Source organism: Balaenoptera physalus, assembly GCF_965194825.1.
Source record: "Balaenoptera physalus genome assembly, chromosome: X".
Lineage (NCBI taxonomy): Eukaryota > Metazoa > Chordata > Mammalia > Artiodactyla > Balaenopteridae > Balaenoptera > Balaenoptera physalus.
In genome coordinates, this window is record NC_138903.1 from 23,405,242 (window position 1) to 23,426,201 (window position 20,960).

The 20,960-nt window shown below is 43.1% G+C and overlaps 1 protein-coding gene across 1 annotated transcript in view; it reads left to right on the forward strand.

Moving 5' to 3' along the window:
- LOC309652715 (uncharacterized protein) overlaps positions 1 to 20,960 on the forward strand; it is a 44,125-nt gene extending 23,165 nt beyond the window's left edge. The window contains exons 2-5 of the mRNA XM_082446745.1: positions 6 to 61; positions 17,983 to 18,321; positions 18,434 to 18,857; positions 19,787 to 20,960. Of these exons, the coding sequence (XP_082302871.1) occupies positions 6 to 61; positions 17,983 to 18,321; positions 18,434 to 18,857; positions 19,787 to 20,953 (1,986 nt within the window). The 3' untranslated portion in view covers positions 20,954 to 20,960. The remainder of the gene's footprint in view (positions 1 to 5; positions 62 to 17,982; positions 18,322 to 18,433; positions 18,858 to 19,786) is intronic.

Sequence of the window (20,960 nt, forward strand, 5' to 3'; positions counted from 1 at the left end):
TTTAGGTTATAGTTCAAATGATGAAGTCTGAGAAGATTGTTTTCCTTGTGGAAAAAGAGCAGTAACATTCTAAGTTGTGGATGGCCAGGGTGGGTCTATAGGGAACACAGTGTAATATCCTTTGTGTTCCTATTCTATATGGTAAACTTAGAGTTTAATCTTTACTCTTCCTTTTCTTTTCTTTTCCTTTTTCTTCTCTTTTCTTTTCTTTCCCCCTTCCCTCCCTCCCTTCCTTTCTCTCTTTCTTTCCTTTTGTTATATTTTAAATGTTGTTTCTTTAATAGAAGGTATAATAATTTCAGAATCTAAATTTATTAGTGACCTCCGTTACATATTTATTAGATTTAACTTAATAGAGTTAAGATTAAGAGTTTTATTATTTTGTAACACAAATTGGGAGACCTTTCGTATTTACAGAACTAGAACAATAAAACATGGCATGGTAATTGGCATTTCTTTGGAAATGTGAAAAATTTTATCAGTAAAATTACTGGGATCAAAAAAATACAGGAGACTTCCAATAAAAATGTTAAAAAAAAATACAGGAGAAAAAAAGTTTAAAAAATGTGCAGTTCTTGGTTTCCCTTATCCATTTTAGTCTGTTATTCTGTAAAAATAAAAGATACATACCTGGATTTGCTTAGCTTATTAAAGAATGTAGGAGAAATAAAATATTTATAAACTAGAACTCATGCTCACTGGCTCATTCATTCTCCAAATATTGAGCATCTGCTCTTTGAAAATTATTGTGTTATAAATGGTGAAACTAGGATACAAAACACCCTGCCTTTAGAATTGTACAGTCAAGGAGCAGTAATTATACAGAGAAGATGGTGAAATACCCTCTAAGACCTAAAGGACAAGTAAGAAGGAGTAAGGAGGTAATGGGACAGGGATGGGGTTGGGAGAAGTGGGAGGGGGAGGGTGAAAACAATAAGGTACAAATTCCCTGGGGAACAGAAGTTTGGGGTTTGGGGAAAATACAAGTCTCTCAGTGGGATATCCTCTTAATTTAAGCTGGGTGGTAGACTAGATGAGGCTGTGGGACTGGTGAGCAGAGGCCAGGTATACAAACGGTGTTTCTCAGAGTTGGAGGACAAAACCCTGGAATGCAAACCTGTTCATAAGAGTTACTTTAGTATCACAGGCTTCCCTGGTGGCACAGTGGTTGACAGTCTGCCTGCCGATGCAGGGGACACGGGTTCGAGCCCTGGTCTGGGAAGATCCCACATGCCGCGGAGCAACTAAGCCCGTGCACCACAACTACTGAGCCTGCGTGTCTGGAGCTGTGCTCCGCAACGAGAGGCCGCGACAGTGAGAGGCCCGCGCACCGCGATGAAGAGTGGCCCCCGCTCGCCGCAACTGGAGAAAGCCCTCGCACAGAAACGAAGACCCAACACAGCCATAAATAAATAAATAAATAAAAATTAAAAAAAAAAAAAAAAAAGAGTTACTTTAGTATCATCAATAAACCAGAGGAAAAGCTCCTCCTCCGGCAGAAACGGAAGGTGTCCTGTGCTCTTGTTCAAGTGCAGCTGAACACAGAGCACAATCTAGTTGTTTTATGCATAGCATCTCCAAGGAATTTATGAGAAGTAAAGGTGATACTCCCTTGAGGTGGAATTCTGAGAACCATATCTCAGGCATTAAAAAGGCATTTTAATTAGGTTATCTTGAGTATAATTTTGCAAACTCTAAGGGAGGGCTCCATATTAGGTGGTGAAGAAATGAATAAAAATACAGGTGATTTGGATAGAAAGGCACCCAGGGGGGACATTGTTGGTCCTTGACACAAATTCTACGACCTCTGAGTTGCATCCATCTGGGGTGGACAACCCCACATACAAATTAAGTAACATCCTCAAATGGGGGAATTTATTTTGTTTTACCTGCTAAGCAGCTTTATGCGATCACTTGGTGGAAACCGCATATTCTGTGGTATCTCTTGGATTAATGTAACATAAATCTTCCCAGAGGGGAGGGTGGTATCATCTGCAGTAAAAAAAAAAAAAAAAATCATATGATAACTGCCATTCATTAAAGACCTTACTCTGTCAAGTGCTTCATATCCATTACATATATCCCAACAGCCCTACAAGATAGGGCTTATTTGACATACTTTGCAGATGAAGAACTTGTAATTTTCTCGAGTTCACATGGCTGATAAGTGAAAGAGCTGGGACTAGACCCCTGGTCCAAATTTTTCTAGAGCCCACACTATTCCGCTCCTCCAACCTGAGGCAGACCTTCTGTCTTTTCATTCTCTATTATTCTCACTACTCCAAATGTATCACATACAATTAAAAAACAAGACACTCTAGTCAAAGTACAAAAAGCGATCCTGATGAAGGAAGGTGAATATGAGAATAAAGCACAATTTGGGGATTGTCTGTGGGTTTCATATGCGGAGGATCCCCCTGTCACTAGCCCCAGGGTTCCCTGACAGGTGACTCTGCTCACATACTGGCACAGTCCTGTACCAGCACTTTCCTGAATTACAGCATGTTTCCTCTGGGTCTTCCCCAGTGTGCCCTCCTGCCCAAATCTGAACCTCATACACTGACCAGCTCTTCACTGTGACCTCTGGAGCTGCACCCTGTTTCCTGTGATACAGGCAGTCCAGAGTCATATGCCCTCCCCTTGATTAGAGCATTCCAACTCTCTGCACGTGTACAGTGAAGGTCCCATCCCTCCCAGTGGAACCACTGACAGTGAAGTCTAGATACCTGGTCACCACAGCCCCATCCCCAGCCCACAAGTCTCAGAGTATATTCCAAATGAGCTGGTGATCACAGTCTTATTTCTTACAGAAGATACTGGTTCTTGGGATATAACTGAAGTTAGATGGGGGGTTTTGTAAATGACCCAGATATTGTCAGTAGGATTTTGAAGGAATGTGTTATTTGAGACTGGCCACTGAACACATACACCAATGACTGAGCTTACAAAAGCCTCCCTCATAAGTTGAAGATGAGAAAAGACCATGGAAATCACTGTCTAACAAACATCTACTGAGGCTGAATTCCTCAGAACCCACAGTCGTTCTAGGAGGAAAAAAAATGTCAGGGGTTTCCTGACAGATACCCTGTCTTTGAACAACAAAGATCAAAATAATTCACCATCCTTCATACGCCTCTTATCTCAGTTCTTGCCCCAGAGGAAAATCCTGGTTTTCCCTTGTGCCTAATGTCACCTGTAAACGTGTCCTACACGTTCAGTCCAATCCGCTTGTACTTAGGAAGGCTCATGTGACTACGCAGACACTGAAATATGAACAATGTTTGTCACCTCCAGGCCAAGGAATTTGAAAGCCAGTATGCCACTTCCATGCTTTCTGTTCCATTCAGCAGCAAACATGGAGATCGCTTGTTGAGAAGCGGAACTGCCAATGGGAGCAGACTGGATCACTGGGTCATCTGACAGTGGAGGCCCCTGCCTACCCACATTGGACGTTATGTGTATAAGAAATAAATTTCTGTTGCTTTAAGCCATTGTGGGTCTGCAGGTTTTATCTGTTGCATCAGTTACTTTATCTGATTAATGCATACCTACTATTTAAAAAAAATTTTTTTTTAAATTTATTTTTTGGTTGCATTGGGTCTTCGTTGCTGCGTGTGGGCTTTCTCTAGTTGTGGTGAGCGGGGACTACTCTTCGTTGTGGTGTGCGGGCTTCTCATTGCGGTGGCTTCTCTTGTTGCAGAGCATGGGCTCTAGGCGGGCAGGCTTCAGTAGTTGCGGTGCGTGGGCTCAGTAGCTGTGGCTCGCGGGCTCTAGAGCGCAGGCTCAGCAGTTGTGGCACACGAGCTTAGTTGCTCCGCGGCATGTGGGATCTTCCCGGACCAGAGCTCGAACCCGTGTCCCCTGCGTTGGCAGGCAGATTCTTAACCACTGCGCCACCAGGGAAGTCCCACATACCTACTATTTTTGTGGTTAGATGTATTTAAATATTGTAATTACAAAGGTAACAGTACATATATTCTTGCTGCAAAAAATTCTTACAGATAGATTACAATCTCCCCCTTTCCTCAAAATCCAGCCCCCTCCTCAGAGGCAACCACAATTAACAAACTGATGTGTGTCATTTTAAAGCTGACCTGAGGCTTTTTCATATGTAGATGTGCTATAAAAATATACTGAACTTAACATGTATGATTAACAACGTACATATTGTTCTGCCTCTTGACCCTGTCACTTAACAAAATGAATGCAGAATATTTCCATGATAGCACACATAGATCCACCACACTCATTTAACAACTAAGATCCTTTTCCTTTAAAAAAAAAACCATGTTTATTGAGATACATTTGATATAAAAAACTGCACATATTTAATATGTACAATTTGATGAGTTTGGACATATGTATACACCTGAGAAATCATCACCACAGTCAACGTAACAGACATATCCATCACCTCCAAAAGTTTCCTCGTGTCCCTTTGGTTTTTTCTTTCATGGTGAAAACACTTAACATGAGATCTATGCTCTTTCAAAAATTTTCAGTATTGTTAACTATAGGCACCATGTTGTACAGCAGATCTTGAGAACTAATTCATCTTGCATATCTGAACCTTTATACCAATTGAACAACTCCTTATTTCCCCCTCACCCCAGCCCCTGGTAACTCAGTTGATTCTCTCCTTCTATGAGTTTGATGATTTTAGGTACCTCACTTAAGCAGAACCATACAGTATTTGTCCTTCTGTGACTGGCTTATTTCACTTAGCATAATGTCCTTCAAGTCCATCATACTGTTGCAAATGGCAGGATTTCCTCTTTTAAGGCTGAATAATATTCCACTGTGTGTGTGCGTCCATGTGTGTGTGTGTTTGTGTATGAATCACATTTTCTTTCTTCACTTATCTTTGATGGACATTTGAGTTGTTTCCATATCTTGGCTGTTGTGAGTAGTGCTGCAAGGAACATGAGAATGCAGACATCTCTTAGAGATTCTGATTTCCATTCTTTTGAATACATAAGAATGTATTCATTTTGAATATAGGTCATGGAAGCAACCTAAATGCCCATCAACAGATGAATGGATAAAGAAGTTGTGGTACATATATACAATGGAATATTACTCAGCCATAAAAAGGAACGAAATTGAGTCATTTGTTGAGACGTGGATGGATCTAGAGACTGTCATACAGAGTGAAGTAAGTCAGAAAGAGAAAAACAAATATCGTATATTAACGCATGTATGTGGAACCTAGAAAAATGGTACAGATGAACCGGGTTGCAGGGCAGAAGTTGAGACACAGATGTAGAGAACAAACGTATGGACATCAAGGGGGGAAAACTGCGGTGGGGGGGGGATGGTGGTGTGCTGAATTGGGCGATTGGGATTGACATGTATAAAGTGATGTGTATAAAATTGATGACTGATTAAAAAAAAAAAAGGTGCTGGGGAAACTGGATAACTACATGCAGAGGAATGAGGGTGGACCCCTATTTTATACCACTCACAAAAATGAACTCAAAATGGAATAAAAACTTAAATTTAAAACCTGAAACTGTAAAACTCCTGGAGGAAAACAGGGCTCCTTGACATTGATCTAGGCAGTGATTTCCTGGATATGACAGCAAAGCACAAGCAACAAAAGCAAAAATGAATGAGTCTGCCATGTTTGAAGAGCAAATTTTACATCTCTATCAGCAAAATTATTACCTTTAGAAACTTCATCCTTCTGCCCTGTGTGAGTTCTACCATGAATTACTGATATCTGAGCAGGCAGTTGTAAAGCCTTTAACCAATCAGTTATAACTTTTCCATGAGAAAACTTAGTTCTTATCAAAGTAATAAATCCCCTATTTTTCCAAATTTACCCTGTGGCATGGCAGAACCAAACATTTATTAGTAGCATATGTATCCATTTTAAGTCTAGGACCAAGAATTGTAGCTCTAGGAACTGTTATTATCTCGTCTGCTTGTGCAGACCTAACTCTGGACAAAACATGGGCTTCCAAGATTTCATTTCACCACCCCACAGGAAGCCTTAAGTCAGCCACTTTTATCTCAAGTACATGACCCAGGAGTAAACATTATCAAATCTGCATTTTAAACAGAAATGTCAAATAAATCATGCCAGGTTTTTCAAAATTTAGACTCCAAAGCTGTGGGGAGAGAGAGGCTGTAGCCAATTTCAATTATTCAAAAGCCTCTTCAGACTCTAGGGACAAAAACCAGAGGATCTAGAGAACAACGTGCAATTGCTCTGCCAGAAGTTATGACTGCCCTGTAAAAACCTAGAATCCACTGTCTACAATATCCTACTAGTTCCCTAATTATCTAAGATAATTTTTTATTTGCAAAATTGGCTGGCTCCTCGATTGTAACACTTTGCCACTTTCAGCTGACAACAGATGCTGTATTTTCCCTCAGTTTGGTAATACTGCACTTTGCCTAGGGCAGCCTTATGGCCCTGTGAAGAGAGGAATTGTAACAAAGTTTCAGCTTTGCATTGCTCTTTAGTTTCTGAATCTACCGGCAAATCATCTACATACTGCATGACTGTCCCTCTGTTAGTGGCACAAATTTCTCTACATTTTCCTGTAAATGACTAGAGAAAACAGTAGGAGAGTCCCCAGAGCTCTGAGGAATCCTTTGCCATAAATACTGTACTCTTTTGAAAGCAAACGCAAACACGAATATAGATTTGTGTGCTAGAGGAACAGAGAGGGAGGAAAAAAAAATCAGAAGGCAGATCAACTACAGAGAAAAAAACACTGCAGATACTGGTACTGAAGTCACAAGTGAGACTAGTTGGAGGCTTAGGGACTATAGGGGTTAATGGAACAACAGATTTACTTACTTCTCTAAGATCTTGTACAAAATGATGTAGTGGTCAAAGATCTTCATAAAATATACCTTCCTTCTTTACTGTAAGTATGGGAGTATAACAGGGCAAGTACTGTTTTCATTTTTTATTATCTCCCTTTTTCTCTAATTCTTTTATAACCAGTTTTATTCCTTACAAGTGAGCTCTCAACAAAGGATATTGTTTTATGCGTAGCCATGACATCCCTTTGGTGAGCTATTTTTATTGGTTCTATATCTCAAATTAAACCAGTATCATTATTCCCTAGGGCCCAAAGTGATGCATAGATTTGTTTTAGCTTGGGGTGCTTTTCCAGCATGGTATGACACTGCCACTTTCTGCCATACCCCATTTCATTCAGAAGGCACAATGAACCCAATCAGGTGCTTTTCTCCCCCTAGGGTACTCCACAGACACTCTGTCCAGTGTATAGAATGTGGTAACCTTTCATTTCCAAGGCATGTCTCTCTCCAGTGGGTTTACAGGAGGATCAAGAGAAAGTAAGAAAGGATTTTCCTTAGTCATAGGCCCTATCTGTATGGGAACCATGGATGAAAAGGGACAAGAAGAAGGCTGACCCAAAATACCAGAAACCTGTATTGATCTATCACCAAATGAAAAGCAAAAAATCCCTGAGGAAATTTCAGAATAAGTAGCACCAGTATCACCAATTCCCACCCCCAAGATTCCAATATCTGTCCATTTTTAGCCATTTTGCCAATTATTCCCTAGTCTTCCTGCGCTTTCCTGATTCCCTGCTTCCTGCAACTTCCGCATTTGGAGTTTCTCTTTACAGTTCCTTTTCCAATGTCCCAGTTTCTTGTAAGAATGACATAGAGTCTCCCTTCTTTACTCCCTTCACAAGTTGTCCAGAGTAGGGGTTATTCCTCTACTAAATAGTTTTAACTAAGCAGCTAACACAACAATTTTTAATTTCTTCTTTCCTCTTTGTCTTTCTTTCGATTGTCAGAAAACAACATAGCTGCTGCTAAGATTTGAGTAACAATCTGTCCTTGTCATCCTAACTCCTTCTGCCTAACTTGAATGTGGATAGTCATCAAGAGAGCCCAGACAAGTGTGCTTAGGGCCAGAGAGTGATTTTGATCTGCCTTTGGCCCTGAGCCAATAAATTTTGAGACCGCCTTAGCAAACAGCCAACTGAAATCAGTTGGGGGGACTCACTGGTTTTCTGGTTACACCTCTGCAACTTCTCTCAGCTCACCTTTAGCAGAAAGGCTTCAAGCATGGCTATCAGCAACCCTTCTTGCAGGTCTTTAAAGCCCTTGGTTCTTCCATACTTGTGGTGGTGGGGGGCAGTGGCTTCCTTTGGCCACCATACACCTTGATGCGGTAATTTTCTGGACCCTGACATGCTTGTTCCATCAAACTCGCCAAGCCAGCTAGTTGCAAAATTCCACACAGCAGGCAGTGCACATCCCCATGTGTGGGGCTGTAAACTGAAAACACACTGCAAAGTATTTCTAGGGTACAGTGAAAAAAGCCTTTAAATGAGTCACATCAGCTCACTGGAAAGGCAAGTGAATTACCTTGGAGGCCTGGGCAGCTCCTCAATGCTGTCATCGGCATTGCTGGTGATCCGAATAGGAAGAGCTTGTTGTTCTCATACTGAAACAAGAAAAATGTAATTTATATGGTCTTTTGGCTAATCTTCCCATGTTGACCTTTATCAGCTTAACATCTTTTTTTGTTTGCTTTGTTTCAAGTGCCTAGTGGAATTACTCTCCATCCTGTTGCCTTCATACCGGGACAGAATCTTTTATCCACATTCTCAATTATTCCATGATCATGTTGCTTTATCATTTCTGCTTTCCTTCCTTCCTACCTGGTGTGGGGATGATATGGGAATCTTGTAGGTGAACCTGGGCATGAAGACATGAAGTGGACTCAGGCTACGGCATGAGGTACACAAACCTGTGTCCTCAAACAGGGCAGGTAATTCATTAGCAGTTAACAAACTTATGCCTTAGTCCCTCTGTGCAGGGAAATCACTAATGAAGGGAGCCACACATCCAAAAGATCACTGCCTCCTCCTCTCCAGAAACTGATTTGAGTTAGGGAAAGATAAAGGAGAAGCAGGGGAGGGACTTCCCTGGTGGTCCGGTGATTAAGAATCCACCTGCCAATGCAGGGGACACAGGTTAAATCCCTGATCGGAGAACTAAGATCCCACATGCCACTAAGATCCCATGCGCTGCAACTACTGAGCCCGCGTGCTCTGGAGCCTGTGCGCCACAACTAGAGAAAAGCCCGCAGGCTGCAACTAGAGAAGCCCACGCACCACAACGAAGATCCTGTGAACTGCAACGAAAGATCCTGCGTGCTGCAACTAAGACCTGACGCAGCCAAATAATAAAAAAAAAAAGAGAGAGAGAGAGAAGCAGGGGAGCAGAGAGAGTTGGGACATCAGGGAAAGGAGGAGGGTTCTGTGACAGAGACAGTGCCTATAATTCTCTAATTTCCTCTTCCATTTTTCTCAGGTTTTCCTCCTGGCTATCCAACTTATATTTAATTTTTATTAAAAAAAATTATATTATATTTTATTTTTTTGATATTAATCCCATAAATACTAATAATTCATTTGGTTGAGATGAGGCCCTTCTGAGAACCTCTGAAAATATGTTACTTTATCCAAATTAAAGGAAGCATCCTCAGGCCACTGCAAGACTAGATTCTTACAGGTATATCATGTCTAATGTGACAGAGCTAGTACCTAGTAAATACTGAGAAAGAAGTGGCTTCCCATATTTTTCCATCATCAAAGCTGATGGTGATCCTGATGGGATTTTAGAGCCCATATTACCATGCATATTTTATAGTAAAATCTTGAATTTGACGGGGTTGGTTCTTCTGACAAATAATCCAAAAGGGCACAGAGCTAGAAGGAAGACTTTATAATTTAAATCTCTTACCTGACTGTTGTGTGTCCACAGAACTTCTGCTGATTCACTTGATTCAGGAACTTACAGAAGTCTTGTCCTCATTGCCAGATTTCTTGGGGTAATTTATTAGAAACAAACTCTCCTGCCAACTAACAAATGCCTTTCTGCAAAATATAGGAAAGAGAGAAAACAGTTTTATTATTTAATAAGAATTAAACCAGAATGTGACACTCATCACAGGCAATCTGCTAAAAAGATTGCGAAGACAGAAAGAGAGCTCACCCTTTTATACCACCAAACAAATACAACCCATTACACCCATGTTCTCAAGATAAGGATAACTGTTCCTCAAGTAAGAGGACGTGACAGCTCCATGTATTACACATACTTCATCCTAAATTCATCTGGTAATTGGGGCTGCCCTCTTTGTTAGATAATTGCCTTTATCCAAAGGAAAAATAAACTTGTCATACCTTTGTGAAAGGAGGCAGTTTTTTACAACTTGGAGACAGGTCAAAGTTAAACTCTTATGGAGTCTAGGAGATGGGGTGCTAACTTCCTTGATATTTATATTTCAAAGAGGTGGCTCCCAGTTACTTGAGAAAAACATTCCTGGGTTGTAAAACTGGCGAGAGGCTTATTTAACTTTTAAAAGATTTACATAGATCTCAATGAGGCAGAGAAAGAATTTACAAGTTTTTTAAAGTAAATGCTCTAAAAAACGGGGGAGGGGGAGGGGAGTTTCGTTTCTTTTTTGCCCTGGGAAAAATAAAATTTTCTTATTTTATTTTATTTTTATTGAGGTATAATTGACATATAACATTTTATTAGTTTCAGGTGTACAACATAATGATTTAATATTTCTACTTCTTCCTTATTTTAAATTTGTACTTGCTCTCATGTATGTCAAAGGGGAGACGGTACTTTCCTGATTATGGACATTATATAAGACTCCATTTTGCTAGCAGAAGTGCTCTTGCTATGCTGGTGACCTTGAAGAAAAGATCTGTCATGTTGGACAGGTCTTTGGAGACCTATGGAAATGGCCAGTATGGAATGAGCCATGTGTCATGGAATTGCAAGCTGTGTTTAGGAACTGAGGCTGGCCTCTAACCAACAGCCAGCAACAACAACAACAAACCCCAAATTTCTTAGCACCATTGCCAACAAAGTGAGTCAACTGGGATTTTTCTCTAGTTGAGCCTTTAGATAAGAACATAGTTCAACTGACATGTTGATTGCAGCTAGGTGAGACTCTAAAGCAGAGACCACAGTTGAGTTCTACCCGGACTTCTTACACATAGAAACTGAGATAATAAATTTGTGTTCATTTATCCTGTTAAATTGGCACTAATTTGCTATGTAGCAGCAGTAGAAAATGGATACAAGAAGAATACTCTACTATACTGACCTAGCTATTAACCCTTTCTTTTGGCCTTTCTTCATTCCTTACATACCAAGTTTCCCTGCCTAAAGTGGTTACCTGGTAACAGTTAGAAAAAGGTTCATGAAACATTTGAGTGAGTAGGAGTTGTTCACTCCTGTCAGAGTTGAGGGTAGCTGGAAGGAAGTATGTGGAGCTGAAGTGAAGGCAGGCCTTGTTCTGGGCTGAGATGTATCTATGAGATAACCAAGTTAGTCCCCATCCTCCTCCAGTTCCCCTCAGCTTATGACCCTGTGGATTTATTTCTGGGTGACTTATTCCACATTTCGGGATAGACTGTCAACCTAAAGTCTTTCCCACTGGAGCTCCAAATACCATTCAGATAATGGAAAGTCCTCATTTACGCATTTCCAGGGCACAACCTGCCCTGAGTGGTGTTAGTTCACTTGCTAGAGGAGCAGGCTCTCACAATGAGATTGTGCAAAGCTGCCTGCCCATTGTGGAATCAGGGTCACTCCCTGCTTCCCGACCTCTCTCCACTCAGAGTAGCCCTGACAACAACAAGGGAAAGAAATGTCTCCCTTGTACCATTAAGTACTCTAAACCCCAGTGTAAGCCTCTACAAAAGAGTCTCCCTGATAAAGAGCAGAATCTGCAGGATACCTCCACATGGGCAAAAGAAAAAAAAAAAAGGGAGCGGTGGAGAGGCCCTGGCTCCCAATTTCCTCACCCCACAGCAGGAGCACTCATTCTGGTGGAGAAGAAGGTGAGACACTGCCCCCATCACAGGTGGACAAGCTGGGACTGCCTCTAAGTCACTAATGTCTTCTTGGTTCTCTTCAGTGTGTCTATAATCGGCACTATATCCCCTGGTCACTATGTCTATAACACTATTGTCCAGGTTATGCTTCCTCAAAGTCTAGCGATTGACAGGTCAGTGGAGAGACTGGTGTAGAGGTAGATGGAATGAACAGATCATTGGCTCAGGTAGCTTTCTCCCAAGCCTGTGCGAAATCCCCATGCACTTTTCTTTGAAAGTGAAAGCCCGAGATGGTATCCAGGCCAACTAAGCTGGGGACAAGGGGACTGAAGGAGCTGCCTTTTCTCAGAAGGAGCTGACATTTCTTCTTCCTCTTCAGCTCACATCATTCCCAGTCCTTCTGTTACTCAGTTGACTGATGTCCCCTTTTCCTTTCAGCCCTTTCCTTCCAGATGCCCTACTTGAACAATGCTGGTATCTCTCTAGTTCATAGAAAATACAAAGTTTTTTTGCTCTCCTCAACTGGATGTAACTTTGAAAATTACCATAATATATATAAAAGAAGGTTTTTAGTAGCCCCCAAAATTGAATTTTGTGTCTAGTGTGAGGGAGTGTTCCAGTTGCATTATTTTTCAATTTGGATATACAGTTGTTCCATTATCACACCTTAATAAAAAGAGTGTTCTTTCTCCGCTTCTCTGCAATGGCAGTTTTAATAATCAAAGGTCCACGTATAAGTGGGTGTTTTAGGACATTCTATTCAGTTCTATTGGTCTATTTGCTTATATCGGCACTTATAACACAAATTTTTAATTACTGTAGTGTTTTTTAAAGAAGTAATTCTTAACATCTAGTAGAGTAAGTCCTCATATTTGTTTTCTTTATCAAGAGCATATTGACTCTTCTTGGCCATTTGCAAATAAATTTAAAGTTTAGAATAAGCTATCAAGTTTCACATACAAAACCTCTTGAGTTTCTCTTGGGAGGACTGGGTATTACCATACACGACAGATTAAAATTGGGGAGAATTAACATGTTTACAATATTGAATGCTCCTCTCCATGAATATATGATAATTCCCTATTTAAGTTTTTGTTAATTTCTCTATTAATAGCTGTATATTTTAAATTTTTATTATATATATTTTTATATGAGGCATGGGTATTTTATTTAGTAATTTACAAGTTATATTTTGTTTAATTTCATGGTCACATGTTTGTTGCTGCAGAAACAAAACGCATGTTTACATATTGACTTTATACCCACCAACTTTTAAAAATAACTGTATTGATTTCACAGGTTGTTTTTATTTATTGTTCTTGTTTTCATAGATATCCTTTACTTTCAAAGATATCCTTTGCCTGGTAGCATAATTTCCTTTATCATGAATGAATAAGTTTTATAAAACACTATTCTGTATCAATTTAGATATGATTTTTCTCTGATTTAATCTGTCCACAAGGTATGCCAGCTGTGGATTTATTCTCCCTCAGATCGATTCCTCACTCTTCTGCTCTGCTATTTAGTATAAAATCTCTGACTCTCATTTCTCATGCTCTGTGCTCTCCAACACCTGGATGCCAGCTCAGTTAAACCAAGGAGTGACAGCTGCAGAGTAGAGCCCAGGAGGATCCAAGTGCCCAGAATCCTTCACCTTCTTTCCCTCTGAAGCAGGTGGTTTCCCTTCGATGGCCACATTATCTCCATGGCTCCAACTTACCTCAGTAACAATACTTTTTCTCTTTGTTCCTCTAGCCTAGAGGCGGGAATGCCTTTTTAAGTTGCGAAGTATTGTTTTGCTCAATTCTCCCCAGTTGGCTTCTCAAGTAACCAATCTCCTACACTAAATTCTCCAAATTGTATAGAGTGATTTCTGTTTCCTGGATAACAGTTGACCAATTACAGATAACCAATTTTATTGATTTATTTTTTCATGTGAAAGCCTCCTTTCAGTCCTAAGAAAAACTTAACTCTGTCACGTATGTGTGTATACACAAACACACACATATATATTCAAAAACTCTAACAGTATAATGGAGAGATTTATTCAACTTTTAAAAATTTCAAGCACTACACATAAAGCTCTACAGTATAACCTGTGAGAAATAGTCCAAGTGGTACTCGAATATTATAGCCTTAAATACATTTACCAGAAAAAAAATTTAAAACATTCAAATGATTCAAGAGCTATAGAAACAATAGCACATTACATTCAAATAATTAGAAGGTAGGAAATAATGAAGATAAATGCAGAAATGATGAATTAGAAGGTAGTAGAGCCAGCTAATGAAAGCCAGCTCTTTGAAAATATTTCTATAATACTTTCTGTAGGTATTATCAATTAGAAAAGAAAGAAGCATAAATAAGTGATATTAGTTCAATAAAATTCTGTAAGATATACCTACAGAAGAGATTTAAAGGCTATAATAGAACACTATAAATACTTTTACCCTTACAACAGGATAACAAATGGTGGATAAGGAAAAAATTCTACCTAGAGAATTTTTTAGCTAGTAATCACAAAGGAATGCTAGAGTTACCATTCTGCAGCCCCTAATGGATTAATGGCTGAGGGTGATGAACCTCAATGACTGGCAACATCACCACAAAGGAGATAATAGACATCATGTATCTCCTAATGGAAATGCACAGTGTCATCTTTGGAGTAATGTTACCAATAAATAAACCTTCATCTTCAAGGGTCTTTCTATTATTATTGAGGACTGTTGATGTTGAGTATCAGGTATATTGGGTTCATTATTCTATTCTCTGTGCCACTGTATGTTTGAGAATTTCAATAACATGATTTTATTATAAATAGTATGCCTCTAAATTTAAAAATCCAACTGACATGGAAGATTTTTTAGCAAAATATAAATGACTAAATAGGTCCATAAAGAAACAAAAAACTTAATCTAACAATAAAAACTAAAACTGTAGTTAAAACCCATGGAACCCTCAAAATGTTCCTGGAAGCTTCTTATACCAAATGAAGGAGGAATCAATCAAAATTTTATATAAACTCTTCCAAACCATACAAAAGATAGGAAATGACTCATCCACTCTAATGGGGTAGCGCTCCTTGATACAAAGACGAGGTAAGGATACCCTGAAAAAAGAACATGAGTCAAGCTCACTCATATAGAGACAAGTCTTAAATAACTTCATAGCACATGCAATGTAGTGGTGAATTAATAAGAAAAAATAGGCTGTGTCAGAGGAATGCAAAGAAGAAATCACATTAGAAAACATGAATCAGAATTCACTATACTAACAGGTAAGGGAGAAAAAGCACTTGATCATGTGCAGGGGTAAAGAAAAAGCTTTGATAAAAATTCAACATAAATTAATGGTAATAACTTTTAGCAAACTTATAAGAATGGAATTCCCATATCATAGTCGTCAGCAAATATACATAAATGTGAAATATTAGAAGCATTCCCAATAAAGTCTGGAAAAACACAGATGTATGATACCACAAACCTGTATGTGAATGTATAGCAGGACACAGCCAAGAACAAGAATAATAAATAAATATATGAACAATGAAAAAAACAATAATAGTACCAATATGATTTTATAATTAAAATACCTAAAGTAATAGGCAAACACAATATTCAAATGTATAAGGAACATCAAAAACCTAGTATATTGAAAATCACTACAGCAAAATCAGAAACCTGGTCACAGAAAATCGATAACTAATTAGAACACGTAAAGGACAATCCCATTCACAACAGCAACAATATCTAAAACGTACCTAAAATGAAACCTTACAAAACTGTACAAGATCTTTATGAAGACAACTATAAAAATTTACTGATAGAGTTAGAAAAAAAATGTCCCAAATAGAGCAGTATAATATGTTTATTCAGGGGAACAGAATATTGTAAAGAAGTCAATTCTCCTTAACTTATTTAGTTTTAGTGCTGTACCTGTAACTTCCAAGATGACAACCAAACTCCAGGTGCTGTCTCCTGTGCCCCAAATCAACCCTGGAAAAACTAAAGAAGGAATAAACAAAATGATATCAACATTAACAGTATAGCAATAATAAGAAAACCCTGAGGGTACTAAGTCTGTACTGAACAAGTGCTTGTGTGAGGGCAGTTGAGATAGGTCTAGGGAAGACAGGATCATTTGAAGCAAAGGTTTTAAAGTTTAGCCCTTATTTCTCCCAGTGTGCCCTGGGTGGATGAATTTCCACTGCCTCACTGAACTTGAGGGAACTTGAGGCAGCTCCTCAGAGCCCACACGCCAGGACAATTGGGTTATGCCAGGACTATGGGATAATATCAGAACAGCACCAAAATTTGGTTGGTTGAGGTAATATGAGTCCAGAGACTGTCCTAATAACCACCTGAAACTTCTTCTGCTGGTGAAGACAGGGCTTTTTTTAATGGTCATCTTAATAGACTATAAGGCATGAATGGAAATAAAATAGTGAGAACACTTGAGATCTCTTCTTTCAGCAAATTTCAAGTATATAACACATTATAATTAACAGGAGTCACCATGCTGTACAGTAAGTTTCCAGAACTTATTCATCTTATAACTGAAAGTTGTACCCTTTGATCAGTATCTCTGCTTCTCTCTAACCCCCCAGGCTCTGGTAATCACGATTCTGCTCTCTGTTACTAGGAGTTCAACTTTTGTTTTTTTAGATACCACATATAAGTTAGATCACGTGATATTTGTCTTCCTGTGTCTGGCTTATTTCACTTAGCATAATGTCCTCCTAGGTTCACCCATGTTGTTCAAAATGATGGGATTTCTCACCACACACACAAAAATGGTAACTATGGGAGGAGATACGATAAATAGTTTTGCTCTGGCAATCATTTCACAATGTACCCATATATCCAAACATCACATTTGATAAAATATACATAAAAAGCAACTTTTATTTGTCAAAATATAAAGAAAATATTGAAATAGAAATAGCAAGTATCACAGTAATTTCACATAAGAAAAAAATTCATTCCAGAAAATCTGATTAATGACACTGATACCACGCAAGAGAGGTCCCAGAGCTAAATAAAGTTAGGAAAGGGAAGAAACCAGTTAGAATGGGCATCATCAGAAAATCTACAAACAACAAAAGCTAGAGAGGGTGTGGAGAAAAGGGAACCCTCTTGCAGTTGCTGGTGGGAAGGTAAACTGATACAGCCACTATGGAGAACAGTATGGAGGTTCCTTAAAAAACTAAAAATAGAATTACCATAGGACCCAGGAATCCCACTACTGGGCATATACCCAGAGAAAACCATAATTCAAAAAGACACATGCACCCCAATGTTCACTGCAACACTATTTACAATAGCCAGGTAATGGAAGCAACCTAAATGCCCATTGACAGACGAATGGATAAAGAAGATGTGGTACATACATACAATGGAATATTACTCAGCCATAAAGAGGAACGAAATTGGATCATTTGTAAAGACATGGATGGATCTAGACACTGTCATACAGAGTGAAGTCAGTCAGAAAAAGAAAAACAAATACTGTATAATAACGCATATATATGGAACCTAGAAAAATGGTACAGATGAACCAGTTTGCAGGGCACAAATAAAGACACAGATGTAGAGAACAAACGTATGGATACCAAGGGGGGAAATGGTGAGGGGTGGTGTGGTGGTCGTATGAATTGGGAGATTTTGATTGACATATATACACCAATATGTATAAAATGGATAACTAATAAGAACCTGCTGTAAAAAAAATAAATTAAATTCCAAAAAAAAAGAGGAATTCCAAGACTCATAGAACTCAATGCAACTTCCCTAACCCAAGACATTGAAACCCACAGGATTCTCACCTCCTACAGACATTTCCAGGAAGCCTGAGGCAGAACTGTCCATATGAGACGAGCCTGCACTTCACACCAGCAGTCTCAGGGAGCTGATGTCTTTGATGCGAGGCCTCGGCCTCAGGTCAGCAGACGGGAGGTAGCCCAGCACCTACAGGGAGTCAAGAGAAGACACTGAGAGGGGATTGCGAGCAGCATCCACCATAGAACAGGGGGCCCCAAAGAGGCCTCACTGTCAGTCTCGGGGGACCCAGGCATGGCTGTGAGGCTCAGGCCCCCAGATACTTCCGGCTGGGGTGCCGACAGAAATGAGAGCCAAGGTGTGACGCCTGCTGACTCAGCTCAGCAGAGGGAAAAGTCCCAGGACCTGCCAAGAGTCAATGAAAGGCCCACGTGCCAGTCCTGCGGGAAGCTCCGCCGGCACCACCCCACACCTCCCGTCCCGCCTCGCCTCGCCTCGCCTCGCCCCGCCCCGCCCCGCCCCGCCCCACCCCACCCCGGCCGGGGTCCGCCCCGCCCCGGCCGGCCGGGACCCGCTCCGCCCCTGCTGTCCTCCTGGAGCCCAGATGCGCATGACCGGATGCGACGTCCTCCTAACCACGCTGTGGGGGCGAGGCCATTTTTGAGAGCTGCCGTCCTGCGAGGGTGAGCCGCGGGAGGAGTCCCACGTCTCCTCAGGTGTTAAAAGTGTGAGGTAACCCCAGTTAGAAGTGCGGGGACGCCCCCGACACCCCCAATCCCCTTTCCCTCCCCAAAGAGGCGGCCACACAGGCCCCGCCCACCCCGCCCCTGCTCTCGGCCCGAGAGGCTCGGGCCTGGCTGTTAGGCCCCAAGTCCATCCGCTTCCCCCGCGGGGTCTCGGGCAAGGAAGGCCTCGCTCTGAGGTTGGTGGACCCTGGCTCAACTCAGTAGAGGGAGCGCCCCAGGCCCTGTGCAGTGAAGGACGGGACCCTCGTGGGGTCCGAGGGGCTCCACACCCCAGAATGGCGGCCACGCAGACCCCGCCCCTGACGTCAGCCTGGGAGCCTCCGGGCAGGTCTCAAGATGGAGGGGCTCCCTCAGTGCGAACGCGGACGGACGGACGGACGGACGCGGGAGACTCAGGGAGGAGGGGGCCTTGTTCTGAGGGGCTGGCCGCAGGTCAGCAGAGGGAGGATTTCCAGGGCACGGGAGGAGTCAGGGTGAGGACCGTCCTCCCCGTCGCAAGGGCACCTCAGAACCCCTCCCCTGCTGTCAGCCGCTTCCTTCCGGCCACACACGGAGAAGGGAGGGCGGCTGTCTGAGAGGGGAGGTGCAGGCCAGCAGAAGGCGCGCCCCTGAGCACTCCCAAGAGTCAGCCCAAGCCCTTGAGTGAGGACCAGTGGGGCCGCCAACCACAGGGCCTCGACCTGTCTGCCGCACGCTGCAGGCTTGGTAAAACTCTGCCACATGCGGCCGCGTGGTCACCCTCACTGCCTCCTAATGAGACTCAAGGAGGTGCCGGCACTGGTGCGAGCAGATGGCCCTCGGGGCAAGAGGGGAGCTCCAGGCTGCACCGGCCGTCCAGGGAGGACCCCGAGTGAGGACTAAGGGAGCCACCCACCCCGAAGAGAAGGGACGAGAGAGAATATGGCCTGTCCCCTCCTGCCAACCCGTAAACTCCCAAGGAAGGACTGTCAGGCTGAGACTGCCCGTAATTTCCTCTGCCAGGTCCAAGGGAGGTTAGAGCTTTGTTCTGAAGGGGCCATCACCAGGCAGCAGAAGGGAGGGTCCCAGGACCCTTCGGTGGTGGGCTGAACGCTCCCTCCTTTCCTCCTCCTGGGTGTCATGGAAGATGGTGGTGTCAACTTCAGAGCAGCAGACGGGATGGGGTGGGGGGGGAGGGTGGGGGAGTCTTGCCAGCAACTGTCATCCTGACTCTGAATGGGAACCGCGAGGACCTACGTCCCCTGCCAGCCCCCACTGTCACCCCCGTACCGCCCAGGCAGGGCTGGCTGGCTGTGCCCCAAGGCTCACTCTACCGCCCTCCACAGGGGTCTCAGGGGACAGGCGGAGCAGGAGAACGGGAGCCCTGTGGGTCCTCGAGCAGTGCCCTCAAGGACCCTGCAGAGGCGGCCTTGGTTAAAGCCAGGGAGGAATCTCCCCGCTGAAGGTGCTCACAGCATCTCCTTGTCCCTCCCCCAGGTGCCCTCATTGCCTGCCTTCCTGCCCACACTCCCGCCTGCTGGCCCTGACCTGTGTCATCATGCCTCGGGGCCAGAAGAGCAAGCGCCGTGCCCGCGAGAGACGCCAGCAGGCCCGGGCGGAGACGCGGAGTCTCAAGGGTGCCCAGGCCACTGAGGCGGCGGCGGCGGCAGCAGAGATAGAAGAGTCGCCCTCCTCCCCTGCTTCTGTTTCTCGGGGTACTCCCCCGAGCTCCCGTGCTGCTGGCGCTCGCCGGGAGCATCGGGGAACCCCAGCCACTAGCTCTCGTGATGCAGGGGTTTCCTGCCCAGGATATGAAGAGGGTGCCCGGGCGAGCCAAGATGAGGAAAGTGCAAGTACCTTCCAGGCAGCACCTTCCACTCACAGCACTTGCATAGATCCTATGACCAGGAATTCCGGCATGTTGGTGCAGTTCCTGCTGGAGAAGTACAAGCTGAAGGAGCCCATCCGGCAGGCAGAAATGCTGAAGAGTGTCGGCAGGCAGTACAAGAAGCACTTCCCTGAGATCCTCAGGAGAGCCTCTGAGAGCATGGAGCTGGTCTTTGGCCTCGAGCTGAAGGAAGTCGACCCCATCCGTCACTACTACGCCCTCATCAGCAAGCTGGTCCTCCCCAGCGAGGGAAGTCTGAGTGATGAGTCGGGGCTGCCCACGTCCGGTCTCCTGATGATTCTCCTGGGCATGATCTTCATGAAGGGCAACCGTGCCACCGAGGAGGAGATCTGGGAATTCCTCAGTGCGGTGGGTTTGTATGCTGGGAGGAGGCACTCGATCTTTGGGGAGCCCAGGAGGCTCATCAGCGAAGAGTTCGTGCAGCAGAAGTACCTGACGTACCGCCAGGTGCCCAACAGCGATCCTCCGCGCTATGAGTTCCTGTGGGGCCCGAGAGCCCTGGCTGAAACCAGCAAGATGAAAGTGCTGGAGTTTGTGGCGAAGGTCAATGCTGACGTCCCCAGTTCCTTCCCAGATCTCTATGAGGAGGCTCTGAAAGATGAGGAAGAGAGAGCAGCAGTGAGAGCCGCGGCCAGGGCCGCAGCTCTCGCTCAGCGCAGTGCACGTTCCAGGGCCAAGGCCCGCAGCTCCTCCCACATCTAGGGAGGGA